General features: G+C 41.1%; 2 protein-coding genes across 3 annotated transcripts in view; one reads left to right on the top strand and one right to left on the bottom strand.

Annotated features, from left to right (window-relative positions):
- HEXB (hexosaminidase subunit beta) overlaps positions 1-8,903 on the top strand; it is a 21,231-nt gene extending 12,328 nt beyond the window's left edge. Inside the window, exons 6-14 of the mRNA XM_080972785.1 lie at positions 670-771; positions 2,080-2,209; positions 3,186-3,366; positions 5,480-5,566; positions 5,783-5,855; positions 6,833-7,007; positions 7,591-7,681; positions 8,427-8,531; positions 8,657-8,903. Coding sequence (XP_080828911.1) covers positions 670-771; positions 2,080-2,209; positions 3,186-3,366; positions 5,480-5,566; positions 5,783-5,855; positions 6,833-7,007; positions 7,591-7,681; positions 8,427-8,531; positions 8,657-8,720 — 1,008 coding nt within the window. The 3' untranslated portion in view covers positions 8,721-8,903. The remainder of the gene's footprint in view (positions 1-669; positions 772-2,079; positions 2,210-3,185; positions 3,367-5,479; positions 5,567-5,782; positions 5,856-6,832; positions 7,008-7,590; positions 7,682-8,426; positions 8,532-8,656) is intronic.
- GFM2 (GTP dependent ribosome recycling factor mitochondrial 2) lies at positions 8,586-27,340 on the bottom strand. Of its 2 annotated transcripts, none has more exons than XM_080972560.1 (21): positions 26,982-27,340; positions 25,881-25,968; positions 25,336-25,381; positions 24,703-24,800; positions 23,747-23,872; positions 21,437-21,525; positions 20,597-20,685; positions 19,108-19,168; positions 18,802-18,987; positions 18,096-18,176; positions 16,706-16,854; positions 16,151-16,291; positions 15,960-16,059; positions 15,310-15,499; positions 14,040-14,116; positions 12,827-12,965; positions 12,542-12,727; positions 11,496-11,611; positions 10,534-10,716; positions 9,966-10,127; positions 8,586-8,815 (listed from the first exon to the last, which is right to left on the bottom strand). In XM_080972560.1, exons 1-20 carry the CDS (start codon positions 27,042-27,044, stop codon positions 10,002-10,004), a joined length of 2,334 nt encoding a protein of 777 aa, XP_080828686.1. In that variant the 5' UTR covers positions 27,045-27,340; the 3' UTR covers positions 8,586-8,815; positions 9,966-10,001. The 2 variants fall into 2 exon arrangements, with proteins under 2 accessions (XP_080828686.1, XP_080828687.1); XM_080972561.1 differs by having other exon boundaries at positions 27,000-27,340.

Raw genomic sequence — 27,340 nt, 5'->3', positions numbered from 1 at the left:
CCGCCTCAGCCTACCGCAGTATCTGGAAAGGACCTTGAATGCTTGCTTTAGCAATTATATTACTGCCAGGCAATTACAATCTTCTTCTTTACTGGCTGCTTAGTAATGGAACCATGGATGGTGAGAAACAAAGAGCACTGCAGTGGCACTTCCTTAACAGCAGATTTAATGTACCTTTATTTAGGATTGGGGGTAAAGGCTTCACTTTGTTATGGTGTTTCAGAATAATGTAGGTGTTGGAAAAGCAATGTTAAGGTCACTTTGCTCTGATTTATGTAGGGTTGCCATATTTCAAAAAGTAAAAAAACCAGGACACCCCAAAAGTTGTTGAGCTTTTCAGGAAAAACTGAAAGTTTTTGAGCTTTTTTAAGACACCAAAGCAGTTGACTTTTTATTTTATGAAAATGCAAAACAAAAAAAACCCCACCACGCTTTCTCTGTTTACTTCCTGAAGATTCAGGATAAACTGCCGACAGGACGTCACTTCCGCCTTTGAAATCCCAGTATTGTTTGGAAGTATGGCAGCCCTAATTAATGGCACTGAAGAACACAATTACGGGGCGGGGGGGGGGGAGACTTTGCTAAGTGCTCTTTAAAAATCCCTCTTTAAAAACTACTTGCCTCTCCATGCAGGATACCTAACTGAAACACCATATTTTTTTCTCTTAGGATGCTATGGCATTTAACAAGTTCAATGTCCTTCATTGGCACATTGTAGATGACCCTTCCTTTCCTTATCAAAGTATCACATTTCCTGAACTGAGTCGCCAGGTAAGTAAATGGTCCTGTAGAACATTCTGAAAATTTAGTGCCCAATAAATTTATTGTTATTTTAATAAATAGCCTTTTCCATACATGAGTCTATTACGTTGTATTAGTTGCTGTTTAAAAGCCATAATACAAGGAAGAGGAACCTGTGGCTCCCTGGATATTTTTGGGCTTCAAACCCAATCAGTCCTATCCAGCATAACCAATGCTCAGGGATGAAAGGAGTTGTACTCTCAACAGCTTCTGGAGGGCCAATGGCTCCCAGTCAGTGGGAAAATGAGAAAGTTCTTGGCGCAGACGGTTCACTGGAATAGCATTGTTGCACCTTTCTGAGAGGCGACCATGTTAAGTCTGTTGGAACAGATGCAACAAAGAGTCAGTGAAACATTGAAAGCATGGAAGGCGCACGTGGGGGAGTCAGATCGCTGCCTCTGGCTCCCTCGCAGCTCGGCACTTTGCAGCCTGGCTCCAAGAACACCACTGTAATGGGCTGCTGATTTTTAAGATTCATTTCCTTTGGGAAATTTAAAATGGCGGAGAAGGGACAGGACAACACAAGAAAGAACGGAGAAGAAAGGAAATGAAGAAAGTGGGCAAAAATGGCAGCGAAATATATAAGAAACATTATATAATGTACCCGGTATATCTTGGATTAAAGTTTCTTATAAATCTTAGCACCATTTTGAGACTTTGCCTATTTTTTGCTTTCTGGAGCAAGCTTAAAATTAACAAAATTTTGATTAAAAGTTGCAAGCCCTATGAAATGTGTGTGTGTGTATTCAAAGGGCTTGCAACTTATATATATATGACATTTCAGATTGTTCAGTCACCTAGCTACTTTCCCCATGGTTGGTACCACCTCCTAAATCTTAAGGACATAAGTGGAGCCCTTTTACATCAGATTGAAGGCCCACCTAATCCAGCATCCTGTTTTCCCCAGGGGACAACAGTTCAGGTTAAATAACCAAATAGTCTTGGTGATTCCCGCTTTTGCTTTGTTTTCTCAGTTTGCTTTATATAATATACTGGCATGGGCTACTATTTTGAACCAATTGTCACCCAGGCCTTTGTACAACATTATCCAGCCTTGGAAGAACAACACTGGCCAATACCAGCTTCAGACTGCATCTGCAAAAGTGCAGGCTTATCCCCCAGATGGGGACACTGAAACTACTCAAAAGCTAGACTACACTGCCAGTAGTCCTTGGGTGCTGTAACACGACACTGTCAAGTGTAATCGGCTCTTCAGCCTTACTGGCATATTCTTGGCATCACATTGTAAAAGAATGACATGCGTGGACATTTTCACAGGGGGCCTATTCATACAATCATGTTTACACTCCCGCTGACATCCGTCTGGTGATAGAGTATGCTCGGTTACGGGGGATTCGAATTATCCCGGAATTTGACAGTCCAGGACATACCCAATGTTGGGGGAAAGGTAAGATGCATATTATTCTGAAATGCTATTGATACTGTAAAAATGTAGGAACTGGCTTTAGTTGGGTGCATTTATGTTTTTTCATTTTATTTTATTTTACCCACTTTGTTCTTATTTTCAAGATGCTTCTATTATTGCTATCATATTCATTTTTATTGTATTTGCATTGTTACTAACTGCCTTCAGCACCATTTAGTAACAAAAGGTGGGGTATTGAACCTACTATAGGAAGTAGTCCAGCCGAAGGATTTCACCCTCCCATTATGAAGAAAGGAAAAGCAATTGAGTGCAAGTACAGATTTATTGCGAAGTATAATTTAATTCCAAAACAGTTCAGTTTTCACCATTCTACATATAGCTTAACTATATGTTTCAGGGTTTTTGAGATTGGCCTTTAAATATATAACCTAGAAATGGGTTGAACCTCTTAACGTTGTTGTGATAAATCTGCCTTTGTACTATATTGCTGATCAGTTTTTATTTTTGTTCTGACATCTAGTAAAATAGTATTGTAAACTGTCATAGCTTAGCATAGCATACTTAGATAAATTGACCAATGGTCTGCCTTAGGATAAGGCAGCTTCCTATGTTGCTAGTATGGACAACATTTCTAACAATGCCAATAATAAAAACGTAGGAAATGGGGGGCGGGGGGGGGGAGTATTTAGTAGGGAAACAAAATGTTCAGTAGCCCAGAATGTGAAACAGAAAGTGCTAATCTCTGGAATAAAATGACAAATCTGGCAAGTGAATGCAAACCTATTGTGACTACTAGTCCATACGTTTCAGAATAGAAAGCTGAAATTTTTAAAAGCTTAAAAAACATCGTGTTCTTGACCATATTTGGGGGGGGGGGGCATGTATTTAAGTTCTTGGAATTGTTTTTAAAACAAGCATAAGAATGCAACTTTATATGGTGCAGCAACAACAAATGCACCTTTCGAAGCTAATCTTGTTTCGACGTATTTTATTTTAGGACAAAAAGACATCCTCACACCATGCTACAATGGAGCACATCCGAGTGGGTCTTACGGGCCTGTAAACCCCATTTTGAACACAACATATGATTTCATGGCTAAATTATTCAAAGAAATTGGCAGTGTATTTCCGGATGATTATATCCACTTGGGAGGAGACGAAGTGGACTTCACTTGTTGGTACGGTATAACATGAAGAGTCTACATTGCTTATTCACCTGAAATCTGTTGAGTTGGAAACTGACAGGAAAGGTAATAGGATAGGCAAGGATCCTTCAAGCCCTTCAAGTGTGGCTCTCCCCCCCCCACCTCCCCCCCCCACCAGACTGTAGCCCTTTGCACTAGGTTGGGGTCCACGTTCCTCCAAGCTCGTGGCTTGTTAGACAAAGCGGAAGGTTGTACAATAGTGTTGTACAATAAAGGGGAGGGGTGCAGCTGATTGTACATACAGTGGTACCTCAGGTTAAGTACTTAATTCATTCCGGAGGTCCGTTCTTAACCTGAAACTGTTCTTAACCTGAAGCACCACTTTAGCTAAGGGGGCCTCCCGCTGCCGCCGCGCCGCCAGAGCAAGATTTCTGTTCTCATCCTGAAGCAAAGTTTTTAACCTGAAGCACTGTTTCTGGGTTAACAGAGTCTGTAACCTCAAGCGTATGTAACCCGAGGTACCACTGTAGTGGGACTTGCCAGTGGCTCACTTTGGATGAACTGAATCCTGGTCTGGGTGTGGCTAGCAGATTGGGGAAAGACTTTGCACAAGGCAGCCCTACATGGCTTCTGGCTAGCTTAGAACTTCTGTGCATACTGTTGAAAGCGGAAGAATTGCAATACTGGAGCAGACTACTGGTCCATCTAGCTCAGGGGGTTTGATACTCATTTTTACCCCAAGAGCAAATTCATCATTGACCAGCCCTCCAGGAGCTGCATGTCATTGGTGGGCTTGGCCAAAATTGCAAACCAGCTGAAGGGGAGGAGGAGGTTATTGCCCCTTCCCCTGCAAATGGTTCATTTGATTATTGGGGAGAGGATAATCCCTTAAACAGTTGGGCTGGGAGGGGAGAGAGGTTTAAGCCTCTCCACCCAACCCAAGGCTTTGTTTAACCTTTCTTTTTGCTGCTGCTGTCTTGGGTGGCCAGAAAAATAAATTGCCTAGGCAGCCAGATGAAGCCCCTGGCAGGAGGTGAACTACTGCTCATCTAGCTCAAGAGCCTTTCCAGAGCCAGTAATTTGGATCCCTTCATTAAGTAGGGCATGGTTGCAGCGACTTGCTAGCATTTGATAGATGCTGGGAAGAGCAGCATCAAGTCTTAACAGAGAGAACAGCTTCAGTGTTTGGTTAAAGCACAGCAGGCATAAAGCAAAACACAGCCAGGTGTCTGCCGAGTGATAAACGCTGCTCACCGCCCCCTTCTCTGTCTTGGTACCTGGTACTGCAGCCACAGATAGGTTGCTGTACCTGTCAGGTAGACTGTGTCTTAGCTTGTTGGGTCACAAATCTGGCCATTACCATGGCTTACAACCACTGATCCGCCTGCCTCCGTGTATTTATTATCCTATGCAAGTTACAAAATCTCATCATAAGCTGACTTTATCTGAATTACTTGGTTTTTGTTCCTCTTGCTCATCTATCATGGAGATGCAGGGTCACTGCCAAATACCTCAAGGGCCGCCTCTCCCCGTATGAACTGACCCAGACCCTGTGCTCATCTTCTGAGTCCCTTTTTCGTGTGCCCCCGCCATGGGAGGTCCAGAGGGTGGCAACATGAGAACAGGCATTTTCCGCAATGGCTCCCTGTTTGTGGAATGCTCTCCCCAAGGAGGCTTTCCTGGCACCATTCTTATATATCTTTAGGTGCCAGGCAAAATCTGTCCTCTATTACCAGGCCTTTGGCCTTTAACTATCTGTGGGTTTTTAGAAGTGGGCAGGATGTTTTTTAATGCATTCCTTTTTTAATGTATCTGTATGGGGTTTTTCTTCTGTCTGGTTGGTTGCAAGTTGCTTTGGGTTGCCCTGGGTAAGATAAAGCAACTAACAAATTTAATAAATAGTAATCATTTAGTTATTGTTTATTTTTCCTTCAGTAAAGCCATTGTCTGTGGCCATCCTCTGCCAAATATTTCGTATTCATAAGGGGGTGAGAGTTCTGAATGAATGCATACTGGAGGATTCTGATGGTCAGTGGGTAACATGTTATTTCCTAGTAAGTCTTGGTCCAAAATCCCATTGGTACTTCTGTAGTATGCTGCTGATCTTGGCAAGAAGCATAATTGTGTTTTCTCTCTCCCCTTATAGGAGGTCCAATCCTGATATACAAGAATTCATGAAGAAGCAAGGGGTCTGGTTTACCTATGCTAAACTGGAATCCCACTATGTTGAGAAGTGAGTTTCTCTTTCAGGCAAGAGCCTGCTTATTGGCTGTTTGCACACAATGCCTAAACCATGTCCTTGCATGTTTTAAAGTAGATCACAGCCACAATTAGTGCTAGTAACTTGCTGTTCTTAATCATTTGGAGCCAGTCATGGCTGAAATAAGGGGTGTAAATGAAACAAGTAAATAGCAAGTACATAACATCTTTAAAATATTATTACTACTAGAATATTGGAGTTGGTGTCTTCTCTGAACAAGAAATCCATAGTGTGGCAGGAAGTCTTTGATCATGGAGCAAAGGTAAGGACTGAGAGATGATTTGTGCTGTTCTGCAAAAACTTGATTTTCATGTGCTAGAGTAACCCAGAAGAAACGTGTAGCACTATCTGAAATGTTTAAGCCTTTCAGAATTGTGTGATCTGATCTAAGGATCAATTTCATCAAGGCAATATAAGAAGCAAATACATTATAAGTCAAATGTAATAGAAATGTGACTGTCCTGTGTATTTCAAAAGTACATACAATATGATGCTGGAAAGGTGACATACCGTATGTGGCTGTCTCATAGCTTATGCCTTTCTAAAATTGCATCAGTCTTGTAGAACTTAATATGCCAAAGCAACCCTTAAAAAGGCAGACTGTCTCTAAGCCTGCTGTTTTTATGTTAAGGTTAATTATTTTAAGCAGTACCAGTTAAGTTTCTTTCACCATTTCATCTTAGCATAACTAAATGCTCTTGGCAAACCAGTCACACAAGTGGAACATGCAACACTAAATTGCTGTGGATTCTCATCTCTTACATGAGTGTTTCTGTTTAGCCTACCAGCTTGCCAGCCTTCTTTTCCACAGTACTTTAAGTTGTTGGTGGGGAGGAGGGGTTGAGCAAAGCAGCAGTCCAAGTGGTTTGATCACCTGCTTGTATTCCTGCCTTGACCTCCTCCAGGCTTGACAGCCCTGTCTCAGCCATCTGTATACAGTCATACCTCAGGTTAAAGTAGTTTCAGGTTGAGCGTCCACATATTAGGATTTCTAAGAGGCTTCTTTGAAATCTTGTCACTGGGGTAATTGCAAAGATGCTATAATTACCATGGAACAAGTTGATGTCACACCAATATGTGGACAAATCCCAATGGGACTCAATATGAGTGACGTTAGTTTTCACATAACCGTATCACATAACCTGGCATGCTACTATCTGCATATGCTTTGGAGGAGATGCATGTAGCTGAACAGATTGTTTTCATGCTGTCTGAACGCTATGTTTCTGATGTCTTCAGCTACAGTCAGACACAATAGTTGAAGTGTGGATTGGGACCTTGTATAAAGAAGAGTTAAGAAGAGTAACCAAAGCAGGGCACAGCGCCATCCTGGCAGCACCATGGTACCTAGACCTCATTAGTTATGGCCAAGACTGGAAGAAATACTACAGTGTGGAGCCACTAGACTTCCTTGGTTTGTAGTTTGCTTTTTCTTTGAGCGTTATCCAGGCATTGGTTCCAGTGGGAAAGTTGCATGGCCTTGTTGCTGTGACTCCCAGTTTTAATGAATGATAAAATTATATTCCTGTACACTCCTCCATACTCTTCTTTCACCCCAAGTTATCTCCCCAGTTTGTTGGTGGAGATGGCATTCTATACTGTTAATAAGGGGAGATGAATTATTGGTGGTGGTATTGTTGTTTTTAAAATGAACTATTTCCTTTTTATTTATTTCAGTTCTGGCTGCAGGGGAATGAACTTTGTCACTGAAGTAGAGTTAAATAAAAGATAGTGAGCTTATAAATACAAAGAATATTACTATGTTTGGTCATATGGGATTTTATGTTAAGTATCTAAGATAATAGTCTATAGGCTGCAACTCAAATCATCTGGATTTATTTTAATAGTCATGACATTAAGATTTGGTATGACTTAATTAACACCTAATGACTATTTCCACGATACTCAACTTGCAAGTGTAAAATACTGTACCTGTATCAGACTGAGCCTGCTTTTAAAGGAAGACACAAGCCAATACTTCTTTTCCTTAAACACAGGGTGGCAATCCCAGAAAGAGTTGGTGCTTGGTGGAGAAGCCTGTCTTTGGGGAGAATATGTGGATGCAACTAATCTCACACCAAGACTCTGGTATAGTTAATCACTCACCTGATTTTTTTTCATCTAACCTTATTGATACTTACGTCTGACAAAACTACACTTGCATCATGATTTTTAAACTACTTTCCCAACTTGTCTTCCTCCCTTCCTCTTAATTCTGTCTATATTAGTGATTGGCATAGTTCCCACTTACCCGTGGATACTGCATGGCACTCAGGTGTACAAGGGCCAGCTGAAAAAGATGGCAAGGCTCTTGCTTTTTACGAAATGACCAGCCTCAGCTGGTCATAGAAAAGTGAGGTTTCCTTGGAGTGACGCCCCACCCCCTCACCTGCCTGCATTGAGTTCCTGATCAACCAGCCGAATTGCAAAATTCAAGGCTGCAGTATGTAATTTAGTGCAGCCTTCTCCAACCTAGTGTTCTCTAGATGTTTTGGACTACAAATCCCATCAGCCCCGATAAACACGGTCAGTAGACAGGGATGATTAAAGTTGTAGTTTAAAAGTCCTGCAGGCCACCAGCTTGAGGAAGGCTGAGTTAGCGTGCCGCTTTTAATGTTACATCTCACTGTTTTGCTCTCATTTTGTACAGAACTATGCTGTAACGTGGTGTGCTTGATAAAGGGGGGGGGGCGGGCAGATTGTTTTAAGAAATGGAGTACTGGCATACGTTCATGTTGCAAATACTTTTATTTTGCATGGACAGTAACCAATTTATATTTAAATTAGATTTTATTTTTTAAAAGATTGTCTTCTATTCCTATTCATATTCCAGGCCTCGGGCAAGTGCTGTTGGGGAGAGACTCTGGAGCAGTAAAAATGTAACTGATATTGAAGATGCTTATAACAGGCTTAATGAACATCGTTGTCGCATGCTCAGGTAAGAAATACAATCTAGTACAGCAGGTACAATCCCATCAATAATCAGTGTAGATTTCTTACATCAAAACTTGGAAGTTTATTAATCTCAAAAGGCAAAGCAAGTCACACTTCTCTCCCCCACAGGCGTGGAATAGCGGCGGCCCCTTTGTTTGTTGGATACTGCAGGCACGAAGCAAGAGACCCCTAACAGCTGTAGGAGGACATTGCCAGAAGTGCCTTTTGGGGAGAAAAACCTGCACATTCCTGTTGAATACTGCACTGGAGCACTCTCATTTTGAAATGCTGAAATTTAGAGAAGGTTAATTTCTTATAGATGTGGAAAAAATAAATGATGTTGAACTTTTTAAGAGAAAGTAGCTCATTCGAAAAAGGAACCTGTGCGTATGTTTTTGTTGCAGATGGCTGGGTTGAGGCAAGGACTATAATTCAAGGGTTAGAATGCATATAATAAGGAACTTGTTCCTCTGAGTAGGGAACATAGCATACACATTTGTCATTGTAAATTACCGTATTTTTCGCTCCATAGGGAGCACCTAGTTTTTAGAGGGGGAAATCAAGAAAAAAAATCTTATTTCCCCCCCCCCCCAGCCCCAAAGAGCAGCGTACAGGCTGCTCGCAGCCTCTCGCTGCCGGAGCTGTTGCGCGTGGCTATGGCACAAGCCAAGACAGCGAGCAGGATGGATCCCGCTCATTGTCTTGGCTTGTGCCATAGCCGCGCGAAACCCCTCCGGCAGCGAGAGGCTGCGCGGGGTTTAAGAAGCCATAGCCCCACGCAGCGTCTCCCTGCTGGAGGGGCTGCGTGTGGCTATCCCCTGAAGCCTTCCGAGCGCAGCGCAAGTTCCCGCTGCGCTCCTCAGGCTTTGGGTTCCTTTTGCTGAAGCCGGGAGAGCAAGACTCTCCTGGTTTCAGTGAAAGGAACCTGAAGCCTCCGGAACGCAGCGGTAACTCACGCTGCACTCCAAAGGCTTCAGGCGGCTATCCCTGAAGCCAGGAGAGCAAGAGGGGTCAGTGCGCACTGACACCTCTCGCTCTCCAGGCTTCAACGAAAGCAACGTGAAGCCTCCGGAGCGTGGAGGAAGCACTCCCTCTGCGCTTCGGAGGCTTCTTGTTGCTATCGCTGAAGCCAATGAGCCTGCATTCGCTCCGTAGGACGCATACACATTCCCCTTAATTTTTGGAGGGGAAAAGTGCGTCCTATAGAGGGAAAAATATGGTATTCAGAATGAGACACAAATATTGCACAGCGTTCTACGTAATCACTGAAAGCAGACAACTGCAGTAATACAGTAGCCTGGAAGAGGTAGTTGCTTCTGTTTTACTACTTCTGTGAAAATACTCTGCTCAAATTTTGTAACTAGCAAGTATTTTACAAGATACTCCCACTGTGTGCATGCTAAACTGAAGCCACATGCTTTGACAGTAGGAAACTTACAAAAATCCACTGCTGCCTTGTTCCTCCATGCTGATATTACTGCAAACCACTCCTCTTAAGCAGAGCAGCTTGCTCCGGGAGGCTCATCACTTGGTAGCTTGCCAATTCCAAGGTAAATGTTGCAGAGCCAGATGTCAAAGAGCGCAAAGCTGTTGAATAACCCTACAACAAAAACCAACCGATAATAATTACTTTTATAGAAGTTGATCCATACTAGGTTACACAACTACTTCCTTAATTTTTTTAAAAAAATCATTCCACTGGAACCATTTAGTTTAATTCCTAGAAAAGCAGCCACCGCTCTGGTTTAACTCCAGTCCAATCAAACTGGACGGTATGAACTAGCAAGATGGACAACCATCGGTCTACCACAGAATAAGACAACTTTATACAGAAATCTTAGCACCATCAAAAATTATAGTTCCTACTTTTCATGAAAAGCAACAGTAGTTAAATTTCACACTTGTAGTGTAGGCATGCCTTGCTTTGTTCAACAGAGCAGCAAAACACCTTGGTAACAAAACAAAATAAATATGCAGCATCTGTTTTGAGCACCTTACGCACATACCATCATTTCAGCCAATGGAACAGATGCAATTACAACTTGGTTGTCTTGGCGACCCTGAATTTCCTGAATGCTGCCTCTTCTCTGTGCAAGGTCACCCAGTACGGCACCAAGGTGATCTTTGCCCACTGTTATTTCCAGGTTCATGAGAGGCTCCAGCACTTGTTTATCAGCTTTCTTCAGAGCCTAACAAGCAGAATAAGAACATTCTTAAAGGCAAATGCTTATTCAGTACAGTCATCAATATACATGACACTAACATATCACATAATTAATCTGTAATAGCACCTTTGCTGGTTGTGCATGAGAATATCAACAGAAGTAAAGCAAATAAATAATGGAATTGAATATGGCATAAGTAAATTGCGTGTTATCAAAAAATAAATAGAAGGAAGAAACCATTGGAAGGGGCTGTGCAAGATCTCACAAGAGCCTCCAGAAGCTGCTAAGCAAGGCTTTAAAAACTCTTTCTGTGGCAGGCAAAGCCTTGCTCAGCAGGCTCTGGGAAGGATACAGTAAGCAAGGAGGGACAAGGCCTGCTCCGGACAGACAGGGGTGCTTGAGCAGTGGTTTCCAGGGGTCTTCCTGACTTTACATGATTTTGCCTCTACACATGGACCCCTGGAATGTAGCCCCTGTATAAATTGTGGGCCTCCTGTACATTTGAAAATGGGCATATTACGATCCTGAAGATGCCACCAACAGACTATACCAGTGGTTCCCAATTAGCTGCAGACCCCGTTTTTTTAAAGCAAAGCCATGGACCCCCTACTTTGGAAAGTTTTGATATGTCTATGGTAGTTTTTGTTATGTGAATGGTGCCACAGACCGCCTAGGTTCTGCAGACCACCATTTGGGAACCACCGGACAATACCATTAAGGGAGACTGTTTAACCCCTCTGTAATTCTGTTACTTTGAATGAAGACTGCTGCAAATGACCTCAGAAAGACAGTTGGACTTATACCTTTTGCATGCAACGAGAAACACAAGCAGAAACCATTGTCAGAGATGTATCGGAGTTTACAGTCACTGCATGTACCGTCACTACTACATCTTGAACTGGAAACCCCAGCAGTGGTCCTACAACATGAAAATACAAAAGAATGCATTAACACCAAATGAACATTTCTTAGGAAGCTAGGAAAAGGACATTTCTTAATGTCTGCATAACATTTAGTTGACACTGATAGTAGCCAGGAACACAGAAATCTGCATGACTCAGAGTTAAGCCATTGGCCATCAAGCTCAATGCTGTCTACACTGACTGGCAGGGAATCTGTTGTTTTGGTCATCTTACTAGCCTTGAAAAAGTAAAAGGACCCCAGTCATCACTAATGATAATCTACCTATCATTAGGCAAGGACAACACTGGCAAATGGCACCAGACACACAAGCTTTGTTCTTTTTCTTTAAAAAAAGGAACTGAGTAATCAAACAAAATAGGGGAATATATATATATATATATATATATATATATAGGAAATTTACAGTTTCCAATTTTCTACCAACCCATGGAATGGGAAAATAAAAGGTATGAAGAATTTAATATTTAGGCAGGCTGAGCTGACCAAGAGAACACCAACTCTGATCAGAAACCAGAACTGACTGCCATGATTCATCCATCAACTGACTGGTTTGAGCTACCTCAGGCAACTTTTATCCATGGTGCTAAACATACTTAAAATCTCTTTCACAGAATTATCAGGGTTGCAGAGCTCAGATTCCAGGCCACGCTGCCATGTGTGTTTAGTTTGTTTTTTTTAAAAAAAATCCTCTTAAAAGACTTTCACATACAAATTTCGGAACACTTATTTTTTGCAGTATTTTCTTCATAACAACACATAATCAAGCCCAGAACAAGGGGGTAGGGACAGGCAAGTGGGGCGCAGATGGAGAGGAAGATTCTGATCATTATGTTGGATCCATTCCACGAAATGTCTTGGCTTGGGCTAGGCACTCAGAAAATAACAATTCTAATAAATTCAAAATAAGGATTGAGGTGACTCTTACCTTGAAGGAACGATGTATGGATTCCGTTTGCTATAGCTTCACGAAGGTCTGGCTGGAGCAAGTCACAGACGTTCTCCGCATACTCAATGACCGGTGCTGTTGCTGACGTTTCTCCCGCCCATGGTCTCACTCCCAATTCTACGGTCACCTGGTGCCGTTTCTCTCCTACAGTTCTGTCCAGCGTGTCTGTGACGAAATAATGGAAATCCCACAGATCACACTGAACTTTTTGCCAACAAATTTTTAAGTCGTTCACTTGCAGGTCCAAGATGACAGTTACTTTACCTATAGCCTTAGCAGAGTTTTGGATTGTTTCCCGGTAAGCTATCTGAAGAGGTCCCAGATAGGTCTCAAGTTTATGTTCACGTTTGATTCGGTCCTGAATGATCTCAATGTGCAGCTCTCCCATGCCACAGAGGATAGTCTGGCAAAAAATGTGAAAGGATTCTTAACAGTTACATCAAAGTCATGGGATATAGAGGTGAGCTGCTTTTATCTTCTTTCAAAAAGGATATTTCAGATGAGATAAAAAAACAAAACTTAGATCAAGGGGAACAGCAACACAGCAGGAAGCAGATTGCATTTTTCAGTGACTTCGGCCTACGTTGGTTCATTTAACTTAACTGAGAATAGTGGGAGAACCCTGCAAAATAGATTAGCTTAAACTATGTTGTTGTTAACAGATCTCAAAAGTATATGGCAAATCCAAAATTTCAATTTGCAAGCCAGAAATGAACTATGGGTTGGAGAAATAAAGGCATGGAGAATTAGAGGCATGTGAAAAAGTGACATAATATAAAGGGAATATACGAGTTTATAAAATTTTCTGGATTTAAAAACAGAATAAATAAGGACAGCTTCATAATCTAAAACAGAATGCAGGTCAGTATTAAAGTTACCAGTTTGAGATACATGTTTTTTATGCCACAAAACAAGGCAAAATAACCCTCAGAATATCCTTTGCACTGGTAGCATTCATGTGGCTTCATTTATATTTTTCTCAATATTTAAAGAAATATTATCACATGTTATAAACTTATGGCCTCTTAACATATCTAAACAACTTTCCAATGAAGTAAACTGGTGCCAAGTCAAGCTGTGTGCAGTTTACAGGTAAAAGGTCACAGCTATAAAAAATAAAGTTGTAAAATTTGTAACACTAATACTTGCTTGTTAAACCTCCGTTTTTGTTTCTATTTTTAAATCACATCTTAGTAATACAAACCCAAATTGGTTTTAAACCAGTTTAATCATAATGGCTTCCACAGAAGCAGAACTGCATATTTATGAGAAGGGAAAATAATACTGTTACAGAAAACAGATTCCCAACATTTCTCATTGGAAAGCCATGGCACTTAGGATATATCTACATTACAGACTTGAATTAGCCTAAGACAGCGCAATAGTTGTTGCATCCATATACATTAAAAACACAGTCAAGGAAGCATCGAAGTTATAATATTGGGAGAAGTTTAGTAATTGGCACCAAAGGCCTTACCTGCCCGGTGTCTGAATCTATCTTGACTTTCAAACTTGGATCCTCACGTTGCAAGCAAGCCAAGGCATTATCTAGATCTAAAATAAAAGTATTGACTATATATCAAGTATGAAGAGCACAATTGGGGTTTAAGTAGACTGCTGAGGATTTAGATAATCTGTGAAAATTAAAGGTAGGAGAGGAAAGAGGCAGCTGTGTTGCCGTGTTCCTGCTCCCCTTCCAGCAAAGAAAGGTTGGAGTAAATAGCAATATATAGGAATAGCAAAGCCTTCCAAATATAGCTAAAGTATCATTAGCTGTAATCAACCTATTAATGTTTCTGTACTGCTGTACTAAAAGATTCTAGCTTCCAACAAAAGATAGATCAAAATTCCACCAATGTGATGGAAGGAAAATAATTCAAATGCTTATGGTCCCAATGATAATTTCTCTCTCCCTCACTTCCCCTTTGAACGCTATGTTCCATCGTAGTCCATCGACTGGCAAAACCAGTCCATCGTAAGCTGGTTTTGAAACCCCTGAATCCATTTCAAGAAATATTTTGTCACACAGGGAGCTGCCAATCACATTCATGCTTAGCAGTACAGACCTTGTTCCTAGACCAGAGCCTTCCAAACTGTGTGTCGCGACACATTAGTGTACCAGTTGCAGTGTGTGTTGTGTGAACACTCCCAGGGCTTGAAAGGGGTTCATTTAACCTCAAGTTTGCTAGTAAAACTAAATTACTGTGTCGCGAAATGATGCATGTCTAAAATGTGTGTCACAGGCATGAAAAGTTAGGAAAGCTCTGTCCTAGACTCTGAATTAGGCATTTTAGTCAATACAGCCTTCCCTTGGAAGTAGAACGGAATCTGTTCCAGAAGTCCGTTCAACTTCCAAAATGTTCAGAAACCAAAGCACGGCTTATGATTGGCTGCAGGAAGCTCCTGCAGCCAATCAGAAGCTGTGGAAGCCCCATCAGACATTCAGCTTCCAAAAAAACATTCAAAAACCAGAATACTCCCGGTTTTCGATCATTCAGGAACCAAAACATTCAGCAACTAAGCCATTCAAGATCCAAGGTACGACTGTACTTTAAAGAACTTTTTATAAACTGGCAAAGCATATTCATCCCCTCCTCCATCCTGGATCTAAATGAGAACACTGGCCCTTTTTAATATGTCTTCTTGAACACATTGTGCATATTGAGAAATCACAGAATGTTCTATTTCTTCAGAACTATGTATGAATTAAGAGTACACTATTAGCACTTTCCGTAATTGCATCATACCTGGTTTCCTGGCCATGGAAGGCGGCTCTATGGTACAAAAGAAGACTGGCTCTGGAATCTCAATGCCGGCCAAGATAAGATTCTCTACTTCGCTGCTTCGACCGTGCTTTGACCCCACATTTCTTCCAGCTTGTTGAGCTGCAGCCATTGCTGAAGCCTTTGACGAAACAATGGTGTCGCCAGTGGCACTCTGGGGGATGCCAAAAAGCACATGGCATGTCGTTTGTCAACATGTAATTGGTTTTCATCATTAAAAAGCACAGAAAATTAGCCAATTGCCGAAGGCAGTCTTTTCCCAGGCAATTTGGGATGACAGCAATTAGAGCAACTTTTTGGTTTTGCTTCAACTCACCTTCTCTAATTGTTTTTCTTTGCCAATAGAGAGAACCATATTGAAAAAACTGGGACAAAAGCGTCTTTGATGTTTAACACATTGTTCCTTACTACAAAGTGAATCCTTTGCTAGTCAGCTTAGAGCTGCAGAGATTCCCTAACAGAACCAACAAAAAACTTATTAAAAAATAAAGAAGTCACTAGAGAATTGGTTTCACTTTTCCCCAGTAATATTGTCAATCAGCAAAATGGTAGTAATTCTCCACATTAATGTTGATGCAATTTTTCAAAAATGTTTGGGATTCATATTTCTTCACCTGTTTCAATCCAACTGTGAGGACAATATTGCCAGCCGTTAGTGAAGAGATTTCTATTTGCTGATCAGCGAAAGGAAGAAGCAGGCGACTCATTCTCTCCCTGCAAGGAATAGCTCAGATTAAATGCTGCTCCTATTGAGGAATCCGAACAGTTACACTCACAATTCTTTCCTCACCCCTTTCTTACTCACGTGCAGTTTTTGCTAATATTATAGACAGCTGACTGAGGCTTCATCGTGCCAGAGTAAATACGGAAGAAAACCAACGGCCCACGTTGTTTGTCATGAATAACTTTAAATGCTAGAGCGCACAGGTCATCTTTATACCACTGCCTGCAAAAAGTAATGAAGGAAAAATATAACATTAACGGATATTTTGAATGATAAAAAATAGGGTATTTTCCCTGGCTATACGAATAATCTGTTTATTGGTGCTAGTTTAGCAGAGCTAAAATAAAACTGCTTAATAGAAAAATGAGGGGCATTGTGTACCCTGCATCCTTTTAGGAATCTGCATAGGAATTACCGAGTCCTGGGCTATGAGTGCACATTGCAGCAGACCAGCTGCTACTTACAATGTGTGGTCTGTGCATGCTTCCCAGGTCTATGCCTCACTAGAGCCTCTCTCTCCTCCCCAAGAACCCAGCCTATTTGTAATCTCCCATAAGATGTTAATAAACGGTTTCTTTTTCATGGCTTTTCTAACACATGCTTAAACTTATTAAAACACATCATCTTCTTACTCACACGAAGTCGTAGCTGCGTTCATCCGGTGCAGGTAAATACCTGGTGACGCCATCCAATAATGGCTGAACACCTTTGTTTTTCAGTGCACTTCCACAGAACACAGGTACAGCTTTCTGTGCTAGGGTTACTCTTCGTACAGCAGACTGCAACTGCAGAGGCACAGAGATTCATAATTTTAACAATGATCTACTTAAGAGTCAAAGGAAGAGTATACAGCTCAAGCATTAACTGAGTTGCACCTTTGGATGGTATTTTGTTTTGGTCATAAGGTGTTTATCATATACATTATTCCAGGTCCTAATGAAAAAATACTTAAGTTATGGGTTTCTGCTTGATATGCATTATGTGATATTTATCAAAGACATCAGAAAATTTCTTTTAGGGCATATTCTTTTCTCAAGCCACCCTAAAAATCAAAGCAACCGATGAGTGCTATGGAATAGGCTTTCTGGCCATATTCCTCAGTCTTCACCTTGCAGGCATTGCAAGCACCTTCCTGAATATACCCTTGACCCTCAGGGTTTATAATATTGCTGCCCACAAAAAAACCCTATCCTTTCTATGGCTTTGTAGCTACCATTTGGTTTTATGGCTTGTGGCTCTTGTTTCAACCTAAGGATTGTTTCCCATTATAAACAGAACATATTAGTAGGATATCATTTTAAAACATTTTACGATCAGGTCTTCCCATAAAACCATGCAGTTTCTAGAAAGAATTGCCTTCCCTATTAAAAATAAAAAATGTTTTAATACCAGTAAGACATGCAGCTTAACATTATGAACCCCAGTGCTGCCGAGGTATGCCCAAAGACCTAAGTGCACCCAATATCTTTTTAAAAACTATTTTTATTTGCACAGTGGGCCCTACCCGCATCCACTGTGTCCCAAGCTGCTTGTGAAACTTTTCTCACTTTCAAAAGTCATGGGACTGTATGGAAGGGGTGCAGGCAACTGTTTGCAGCCTGCCAGTTCAAAGTTCCCCTGGACTCAATGAACTAGTTGTGCAGCTCTGCATGTTGGCTTGTATCAATATTTGGTTTGGACTAAAATACTGACATGGAGCAGAAGATAACTATCCCGTCAACTGCAGGGGGCAGTACCCTTTTATTAACTATTTCTAAATACTGTCAATACATGTCATGCACCTACTGATTCACAACAGCTTTAGTCTCGTCTTCCTTCCTTCCCTGCCTGCTGCCATCTCATCACTCCCCTTACCAAATCACATTCCTGCAGGTTTGCCACAGTATCCTAGCATTCTCTACCAAGCTTTAATAATTTGGTTGCATCACACATGCAGGAAAAAGGCACTCTACCCTGTTATGTATAAATACAATAAAACTGTAATAATATGCAGTTCATATAATAAACAACCCCCAGAGCCATGTACCTTATCAGCTGGCAAGGCATCAAAATTCTCACTGAAATCCCCAAGGACCAGCTCAGCAAATTCATCATCCAGGTCTGCAACCTTATGAAGAGAAAAAAAATAATCTACACTACTGCTATTACACACTATTCAAGTTAGTCCACCAAACGTCCGTTTGACTATCTGCAAATCACCAATTGGCATGTAAAAGAATATATAAAATCTAAAAATATAGAATTTTAGAGTATTCAGCAAAGTGAAAATATAAACTAATTCTGCTTTTATATTTTTAGCTTCTTTATCTCCAACCCAGAGAGAACAAGCGTTGGGCAAAGCGGGGAAGAAACTCCCACGGGCAGTTCAGGTTTTCCTTGGATAATGACAAGGCTGCAGATACCACAACATCGCTTATACTAACTAAACAGGGAACATTGTTTATATTGAACCAAAATTCAAAAATGGTTAGGAGTGTACAAATCTGCAAATTAAAATGCAGTATGTATAAATGGAAATACAGAACTTTTATCTCTCCCGGTAGTCAAATGTACAAAATATGATAATTAAAGTTTCTAGTGTATCATTATTTAAATCATCCCAATATACAATTTTATCAGAATCTCAACTTGTATGGCCAACAGTATCAGTCACTTGAGTTTTGGTTTTCAGACATATTTGCATTAATCAAAGGTCTCAACTGTTTCATATCATATTTACTTTAGAACTTTACTTGTTCTATTAAGGCATTTCTTGCATCCCTGGCATCCCTTAGCAAGTCAGGATCATCAGTTTCTTCCAAGGGTTTCTGTTCAAAGTTCTTTCCATCATCCAACTCAGTTGCAGCTTTCCAAATAATTTGGTTCATGGTCACCACGTCAACTATTCCCCTAAAGTTCTTTCCTTCTCCAATTGGCAACTGGATGCAGTGGGAGGGAGAGAAAAAATAAATAAATAAACCCAATTAGATAGTAAGACATAGCAATATGATTTGTAACTAATGCTAATTGTTTAAAAGTAAAAGTTTGTTTTACATTACCTGTAAAAGCAGAGGCTTAGCCTTCAACTTCTGCCTGATACTCTCAACTGCATAGGTGAAACTAAAGACAATTTATTACTCTTAGAGAGAAAATCACGTCCTTATCTTTATCCAATATGTCACTCCTCCCAATGAAAAACCCCCACCTGAGACATAGATAGGGAACTAAATAAAAACACAGTGTTTTAGCTAAAAACACACCAAAAAACTAAACATCTGAGAAAGGATCCAAATGTGGAAATCTTAAGTTCAATAATAACCCTCCCAACTCATTGAACAGTCTGATTTTTTTAGCCACACACTAAAGAATTCATCTTTAAATAATATGCACTTGTGGCCCTAATGGTTCATTAAGTTAGAATGCAAGAAACCACATGCTAATAACCAAATCCCTGGCTCATACTACCAGCAAGGCCCATCAAACCCAGGACCTCCACCACAACATGTAGCTGTACTAACAAAGAAGTAAAACCTAGGCCTGAGCATCAGCAGCCACAGCTACTGGTTGGGCAGCAGCTTGCTATACTGGCTAATAGTAACAAGCTGCTGCCCAACCCCCGTTTAGTAATAGAGGTGATAACCTGGAGTCAGCAGGTAAAGTCATGGTGCAGAAAATGTGCCCATGTACACAGTCACATGTACCACTCTGGCATGTATGAAGCTGCTAGACACACAGGAAAACCAGGGCAATAAATGAACAGACTAACGCTTTCACCATCAGGGAGTCCTGTTTGCAAGGCAGGCTGCCATAAACATTTGAGACATTGCATCTCAAGCAGCTCAATCTTTTAAAGAAATTTCTAGGTTGCCTGTTAAGGTCAAACTTTCACAAACCAGCTTATAAAACACAATACCAAAATTGAATCTGACAACAATAAAACCAAATGGAGTTAACAACCAGCATAAGCACCTTAAAAATAGTTTATTTCCAGCCAACACAAAGCCCATTTAAAAACAGCTAAGCCCATCTCAGTCCAAGAGAAAGCAACTCAAAACAAACTGGGCCTTAGAGCTTTTCTAAAGACCTGAATTGATGGGACCATATGTATGTTAGTTGGGATTTTCCACAAACATGATAGGACCAGGGTGTCAGTTATGCAGATTAAGTACATATTTTGAAAGCATTTAACTTCCTTATCTGAATATTTTAAAACTGTCCTGCAAATATCCAGGTTTTTCTAATTCACACCATTCTTTTTTCAAGCCCGCCTTTTCATACATACTTATATCTAAATTATTTGTAGAATCAAAGGATGAATCAAACAAATATTGTAAAGTTACCCTGTCTGGTGACCAGGAAGCATCCCAAGCAACCGAGCATTTTTGTAAATTTCACATAAAAGGAATTAAAGCAACCACTGCACAGTTAACGTTCGTGTTAAGTCACACGAATCTTGGATAATCAGAAACCACCCTAAAATATAATACAATCAGTGAAGCAAGCCTTTCCTTGCTTCACTGACCCTGGAAGAAATAGACATCTTAGTACCTTGCTCCATTTTTATCCATCTTGTTTAAGAAGCAAATCCGTGGAATGTGGTGCTTGTCTGCTTGTCTCCACACTGTCAAAGACTGAGCCTAAGGCAAAGATGGAAAGTGTCAATCCTTTCGGCAAAACGGGTGCCTGCTGTCACCTACAATTGTGTAAATGCTTATTTAACACTTGCAATGTATGAGGCATCAAAATGGGCATGGCTCCTACTCAGAAGGTTTGCAGTAAGACAGATGAGACAAGATGTAGAGAAGTCAAGAGACTGAGTGACAAATGAGATGGATGAGGAATGGAGCGGGGGAGTTGGATGGCAGCTGGCAGGCACCTTCAAAGAACTGGAGCTCTTTTAAAAAAACAACTGTAGTCAATCTGCAATATATGTCACTGAAATCAGTATGTCATTAAAACCTCTGGGTACGGTACTTGTTGGGCAAACAAGGGAACATGCTCTTCTTGCATACTTCAAGAGGCATCTCACTAGCTTCTACTGGAGAAAGAATGCTAGTCCAGCACAGCATTTCTTATGCTATCATGCAGGTGCTGCCATTTTGGATCCTCAGATTAGATCCTCAGGATAAACGTTCATAGCTGTGGGGCTTGCATTTTGCAGAAATGGGGGCAGCTTTGACACATGGGCAGCAGATCACTAACCACCCCCAAAAGTCTCTTGTCCTGCCTTTACCTCCATCTCATGACATACGCTCTCCTTATAATGTGAGGCAAGCATTTGCTGGTGGAAGTGAGCATCTAGGCCTTAAATTCTCATCAGTTAAAATCATGGCTATAGAAACAGGACTAAAGTGAGGTAAAGTCACAGCACACTGTGGTCATCCTTACTTCCACACCAGCCGAGGCATCAAATACAGCCACTGCTCCATCTAGCACTCTCAGTGAACGTTCCACCTCCACTGTAAAGTCCACATGACCTAACATACAATTTACACAGAGACGTAAGAGAGGTCATAAGAAGAGTAACGCTTTAACAATATTAGAAAGGCAGCATGTCTTCATCTAATAACTTTTTACTGGTTTGTGATGAATAGGCACTCAGTCTAAAACCACAACAGACCCTCTTGGATGAAACTGATGATCTACACCCATTCCAGTCTGCACCCAGGCCTGGTTTGGGGACACCCTGGTGGATGAACTTCAATAGAGAGCAACAGCAGGTGCGTGATCCTATTGATTCTCCAGGATCTCTCAGCAGCTTTTGACCCAGCTTATCACTGTCTCCTCCTGGATCATCTTTGTGAAATGGGAGGACACCGTTTTACAGTGGCTTTGCTCCTACTTACAGGGTCAGTTCCAAAGACACCTGAGCCCTCTGTTAGCTGATCTGCAGTGCCAAAGGAGAGGATTTTTTCCCAATTTAATATTTATATGAAGTTGTTGTGGGCTGCCATTAGGCAATCTGAGGGAAAGTGTCACCAGCATGCTGACAATATCAGATCTATTTCTCTGTAACATCTGAATCAGGAAAGGCCATGCATGTCCTAAAAGAGTCTTTGGGTGTAGTGGGGAAGGAAAGTAACTAATAAGACTGAGATCCTATGGTGGGTAGTTCCAAGTTCCTAGAATTGAGCTGTGTAACAGTTCTGGGTGGGTTTGCACTGCATCTGAAAGAGCAGAAGCGTAGCTTAGGGGTGATCCTAAATACAGTGGTACCTCGGGTTACATACACTTCCGGTTACATACGCTTCAGGTTACACACTCCGCTAACCCAGAAACAGTGCTTCAGGTTAAGAACTTTGCTTCAGGATAAGAACATAAATCGGGCTCCGGCGGCGCAGCAGCAGGAGGGCCCATTAGCTAAAGCCGTGCTTCAGGTTAAGAACAGTTTCAGGTTAAGAACGGACCTCCGGAACGAATTAATTACTTAACCTGAGGTACTACTGTAAATCACTGTCACTAGCCTGGTGAATTCAGTGGCTTACACATTACCTGCACAGAGATAGCATAGCCAGTATGGTCCATGCACTGGTTGTTGTGACTAAAGTCTTTGAGGGCACAAACTGGGAAATACTGGTTCATTCTGGAAAGTTCTGTTCTTTTCTGCTGAGGCAGCTGGAGATATTCTGATTTATGTTCTGTTATCTCAAGGTTACATTGAACCAGACAGATAAATCTGTGAGCTCAGTGGGCTGGTTTCTCATTCTTAATTTTGTTTTCTAACCCTTCTGAAGGGTTTTTTCTTTTCGTAACGAAGTTGAAAAACCTTTAGTAAAATTTCTTCTTTTGCTAATGAACTTTGCCTCTGCGTGATTTATGAAGAACCAGACACATCCACTCCAAACAAGCTTCTGCAGCACTGATATCCACCAGGACATGAAGTACCTTGGAATTTAAGGCCAAATTGTGTCACTGGTAACCTCACAATTACACTACCGTAACACACTGTATGTGGAACTACCCTTGTGTCTGGTTCAGAAGCTGCAGCTGATGCAAAATGCAGCTACTAGAGTGCTTAGTGGGTTGAAAGATCTGCACTGGCTGCCTATTAGCTGCCAAGCTAAGTTCAAAGTTTTGTTGATGACATTTAAAATCCTAAACAACTTGGCACAATGGTACTTAGCAGACTACTTCCCATGGTACAGACCAAACTGATAGTTAAGACCTTCTAAGAAAACCCTACATGTCATTCCATGTCCAGTGGATTGTCACTTGGTGATAGCACCCACTCTCTGAAAAGAGCCCCAGACAGTAATGCTTTTAAATGTCTGTTAAAAACTTATGTCTACCCAAGTTTTCCTGGACTCTGATCCTGAAATAGACAAAATTATAAACACAACATGCATCAAACAGATGATCCAAGAACAAGCATATGGCCTTTGTGGATTTAGCCAGTTACATTATGAAACCAACTTGCTTAATGATGTGAGGGTTTTTATAGTAACAGACCATAGTCAGCAGGAATTTCTCCAGCAGATAGATAACTTTTACATTCTTGCAGAGCTCCTATTCTTTTTAATTGACACGACACAGGGGAAATTCCCAGGAGAATTACACTCACTATATAAGTACATTAATTGAAAAGTGGAAGTTTTCAAGACTTCATCAAAATTTTCAAAGCTACACGTTTTCAATGCCATCTGAGGTTACTTGGTCACGATTGCCTTGACTTTATCTCGCTCACTCAAAATAACATACCTGGTGTGTCTATCAGATTTATTCTGTAGCCCTTCCAATCGAAAGTTACAGCAGCAGATTGAATGGTAATGCCACGTTCTCGCTCCTGTGCCATGAAATCTGTGACTGTGTCACCATCATCAACATCTGATTAATAAAAAGAATGTAGCTTTTTTCAGTTTGGCCACTGTAAAATGATCTTAGCTCTTGATTCATTTTATCAGAATGCAATGTATCACTGGGGAAATGCTATAAAACAAAATGCCTAAGGCCCAGTTCTCCTATCTAATGTCAAAGACCGGGAAAGCTGTTTAGGATGCCAAGTACATGGCCTTGTATAAGAGCAGCAGTATTCCTGCACCAACGGAAACAGAAGTCCTATCCATTGAATGGATAGGTGAACCATGCAAGGTGCTGGACAGGTGGGAGAGGTAGAATGCATTGCAAGAAAGTCATGGCAGGGGCAACGCAAGTAAATAGCTCATCCTTAATGCCACGGTCAAAACCTCACTTTGTATGTGTGCAAGGCTGCATTTTAAAAATGCAAATGATAAATTAAGCCAAACCTTAGTATCAGTGCAGAGGCCCATACAACAAGCAGAACAGATCCTCCTACACACAAAAAACAGAAATACAAAGAACCAAAAAAACCAAAAAAAGACACCTGCAAACAGAGCCCCATAACCTCCATGGACATGCCCAGAAACTCTTCCTGTGCCAAACATGGGACAGGGCAGTGAGCAGACCTCATAGGGAAAGCACCAGGATTATTACTCAGGAACCCTGGAAATGGACCCCAGAAAGGGAAAAATAAAATGACAACTAGGCAAGTAGAAGGATAGGAGACTGCCCAGTCTGCACCAGCACAAGAAAGGTGACAGCCAACTTAACCTGCGGCAGAGGCTTGAGTGGTTCAATACTTTATATGTGTGTTCTCCCTCTCTAAGAATGAACCATAGCAGTTTTTGTTAACTAACCTCCTAGGTTTCTTATGTACCCAGAATAATACAGCATCCTTTCGGTGGTAGTTGTTTTTCCTGCATCTATGTGAGCCATGATGCCAATGTTGCGGATTCTGTTTAAGAAAAGCAAAGAATTCCCATTTAGCACCCAAGTATTTAAGGCAATTATAACTTTACAAATAATACATAAAAAATAACTTTGCTCATCTGTACATGAACAGTCTTTAAACCCTAGGGGCTGCATTCCAGTGGTGAGTAGGATCAGAGGCACAAACAGGCAGAGCAATAATTTGTACCACAGGCATGCAGAAATCAAGAGACGTTTCTACACACCCATTTCTTCATTTGGGCAAGTAAGAGGCATTATAGTTCAATGACATTCCAGCCAGACAAAACACAAAGAGAGCATGGAGCACGGCTGGACAGGGGCTTGGCCTACAGAGAGTTGCAAGGGCCAAATAGAGAGACCTGGAGGGCCACATCCAGCTGCTTAGCCTGGTTCCCAGCCCTTTTTTAGTACACTATTTCTTGTGGTTTTACTGAATGAATTCTTTTCTGCTGAATTTTATTGTAGCCTACCCTAATACCAATGTGTGAAGGGCAAAAAATAAATAGGAAAAATAGAATATATGAAAATTAATTACTTACTTAGAGGCAGGTGGAGAGATAATAGAGCGCAAAGATTTTACTTCACCTATTAAAAGAGAAGCGGCCAGAGCATTAATAATGTTTCCAATGAGTAGAAGTTATGTTTCACAGCACAAGCATCAGTACCAATCAGAGATCCTCCTGCACTTGCGTCTACTACTGAACATGAGGATCTCTCTCTCTCTCTCTCTCTCTCACACACACACACACACACACACACACACATACATTTTTCTCTGGCTGATGTGATTATCAGCACTGTCAACTCTGAAGGGTGTCTCCTCACCCCCATGAGAAAACCTGGATAACTCTGTAGACAATACCGAGTTAGACAGATTGTCTGACTTGGTATAAAGCAGTTCCCTATGTTCCTACTATCAGCTACAAAAATAATTCCACATACAGAACCTTTACATACAACAATAATACTGGCATGTAACAGTTATGCACAGAAGCATATTTTCATAAGTATATCTCATTCCTTTTTATCATATTATAGTAGATCTGTATAGAAAATGTAAGCTGGGAGTGGGGGAAGGAATTACCTGCTGGATAACTGTAACTTCTCTGAAGAGTCAAAGAACCTTTGAAGCATTTTACAGCTATAATTCTTGATTTTCTGCAATACATACACTTCAAAAGGGAAAATCACAATTAGAGAAAGCCAACACACCTCACCAAAATAATTTTATCTACACAATACATGTCACTGTCAGAAGACCAATGCTGATATTTCCAGCTAGAACTAGCTAGCTAGTTTTAGATATCTTAAGCATAAGTCATAGATACAGCCTAGGTCAACCAAACACAGAATGTTAACATCCAGCAAAAAGAACTCATAAGCTTAGTTAATTACATACTCTCCCTGAAAAAGCAGGTTCATAGATCCACCTGGCAATAGAGGCCCAGGTGTCCTCAGCAGCTATAATTGAGTTTTAACAGCTTCAGCTGATAACAGTTGCAGCTGTTTGTGGGCCAGGACAGCCATCATCCATGCACTGGTAATCTCCAGTTTGGATTACTGAATTGGGCTGCATGTGAAGCTGCCCTTGAGGTTGGACCAGAAGCCGCAACATATTATAAGTCTACTATGGAATAAATTGTACTGGCTGCCAATTAGCTACCAAACTAAGATCAATGTGTTGTTTTGGGGATACAAAGCCCTATGCAGTTTGGGGCCAGGATATCTTATGGTGACCTCAGCCCTTATACATGCAATTAATCATTGCCCTCTGCAGTACAGGACCTCCTGTGGATACCATCTCATCAGAAGGTCTGTCCAGTACAGAAACAGCCTTTTGTGTGGTTGCACCCTTTGTAACTTCTTTCCATTACACATCAGACAGGCACTATTTATGTACAGTATTCTCTTTCTGGTACCTACTGAAGACCTTCATTTTCCAATTAGGCTTTTAAGTGAAATATATTTATTCAATCTGAAATTGAAATATTGCATATGCTGTTGACAAATGGAATTTTTAATTGCTTTTATTGTTCATGTCACCTTGAGATATTTTCTGGGAGGTGCTTAATAAATAGAAATAAATAAATGCAAAAACAGCCAACATAATACTATCTGTGTAACACTGGCTATTAACATACTTTCTAGTTTTTTTAAAAAAAATAATCGATGGGGGGGGACTTACCACACTGTGTAAACATACCACTTTGAGGGGACCCAGTAACAATTTCCTTGTATCTCGCAGCATATCTATCTAGTATCCTGGTCACATAAGCAACTGCTACGGGTAACGGCGCAGAGTTGAGGCAAGCGCTTTAAAAAGAATATTGAAATCGATGGCCAAGTTCTCCTCAACACAAACAGGCACCGAATTAAAACCGGCTTTTGTTTCTTTCTTTTTGGTAATTAAACAGTCCAAACGTTCCTTTTAAGAAGCGGCTATTCGGCAGCCAAAACGCCGCCTCCGTCAGCTTACTATTGCGTGAAATTCTGCCTCACCGCCGTCCATCGCTTCGCTCTTGAGAATAAAGCAAAACCTCCGAG

The sequence above is a fragment of the Podarcis pityusensis genome, assembly GCF_964106645.2.
Source record: "Podarcis pityusensis genome assembly, chromosome: 11".
NCBI lineage: Eukaryota > Metazoa > Chordata > Lepidosauria > Squamata > Lacertidae > Podarcis > Podarcis pityusensis.
Note: the sequence above shows the minus strand (reverse complement) of the source record. Positions and strands in the feature narration are given on the sequence as shown.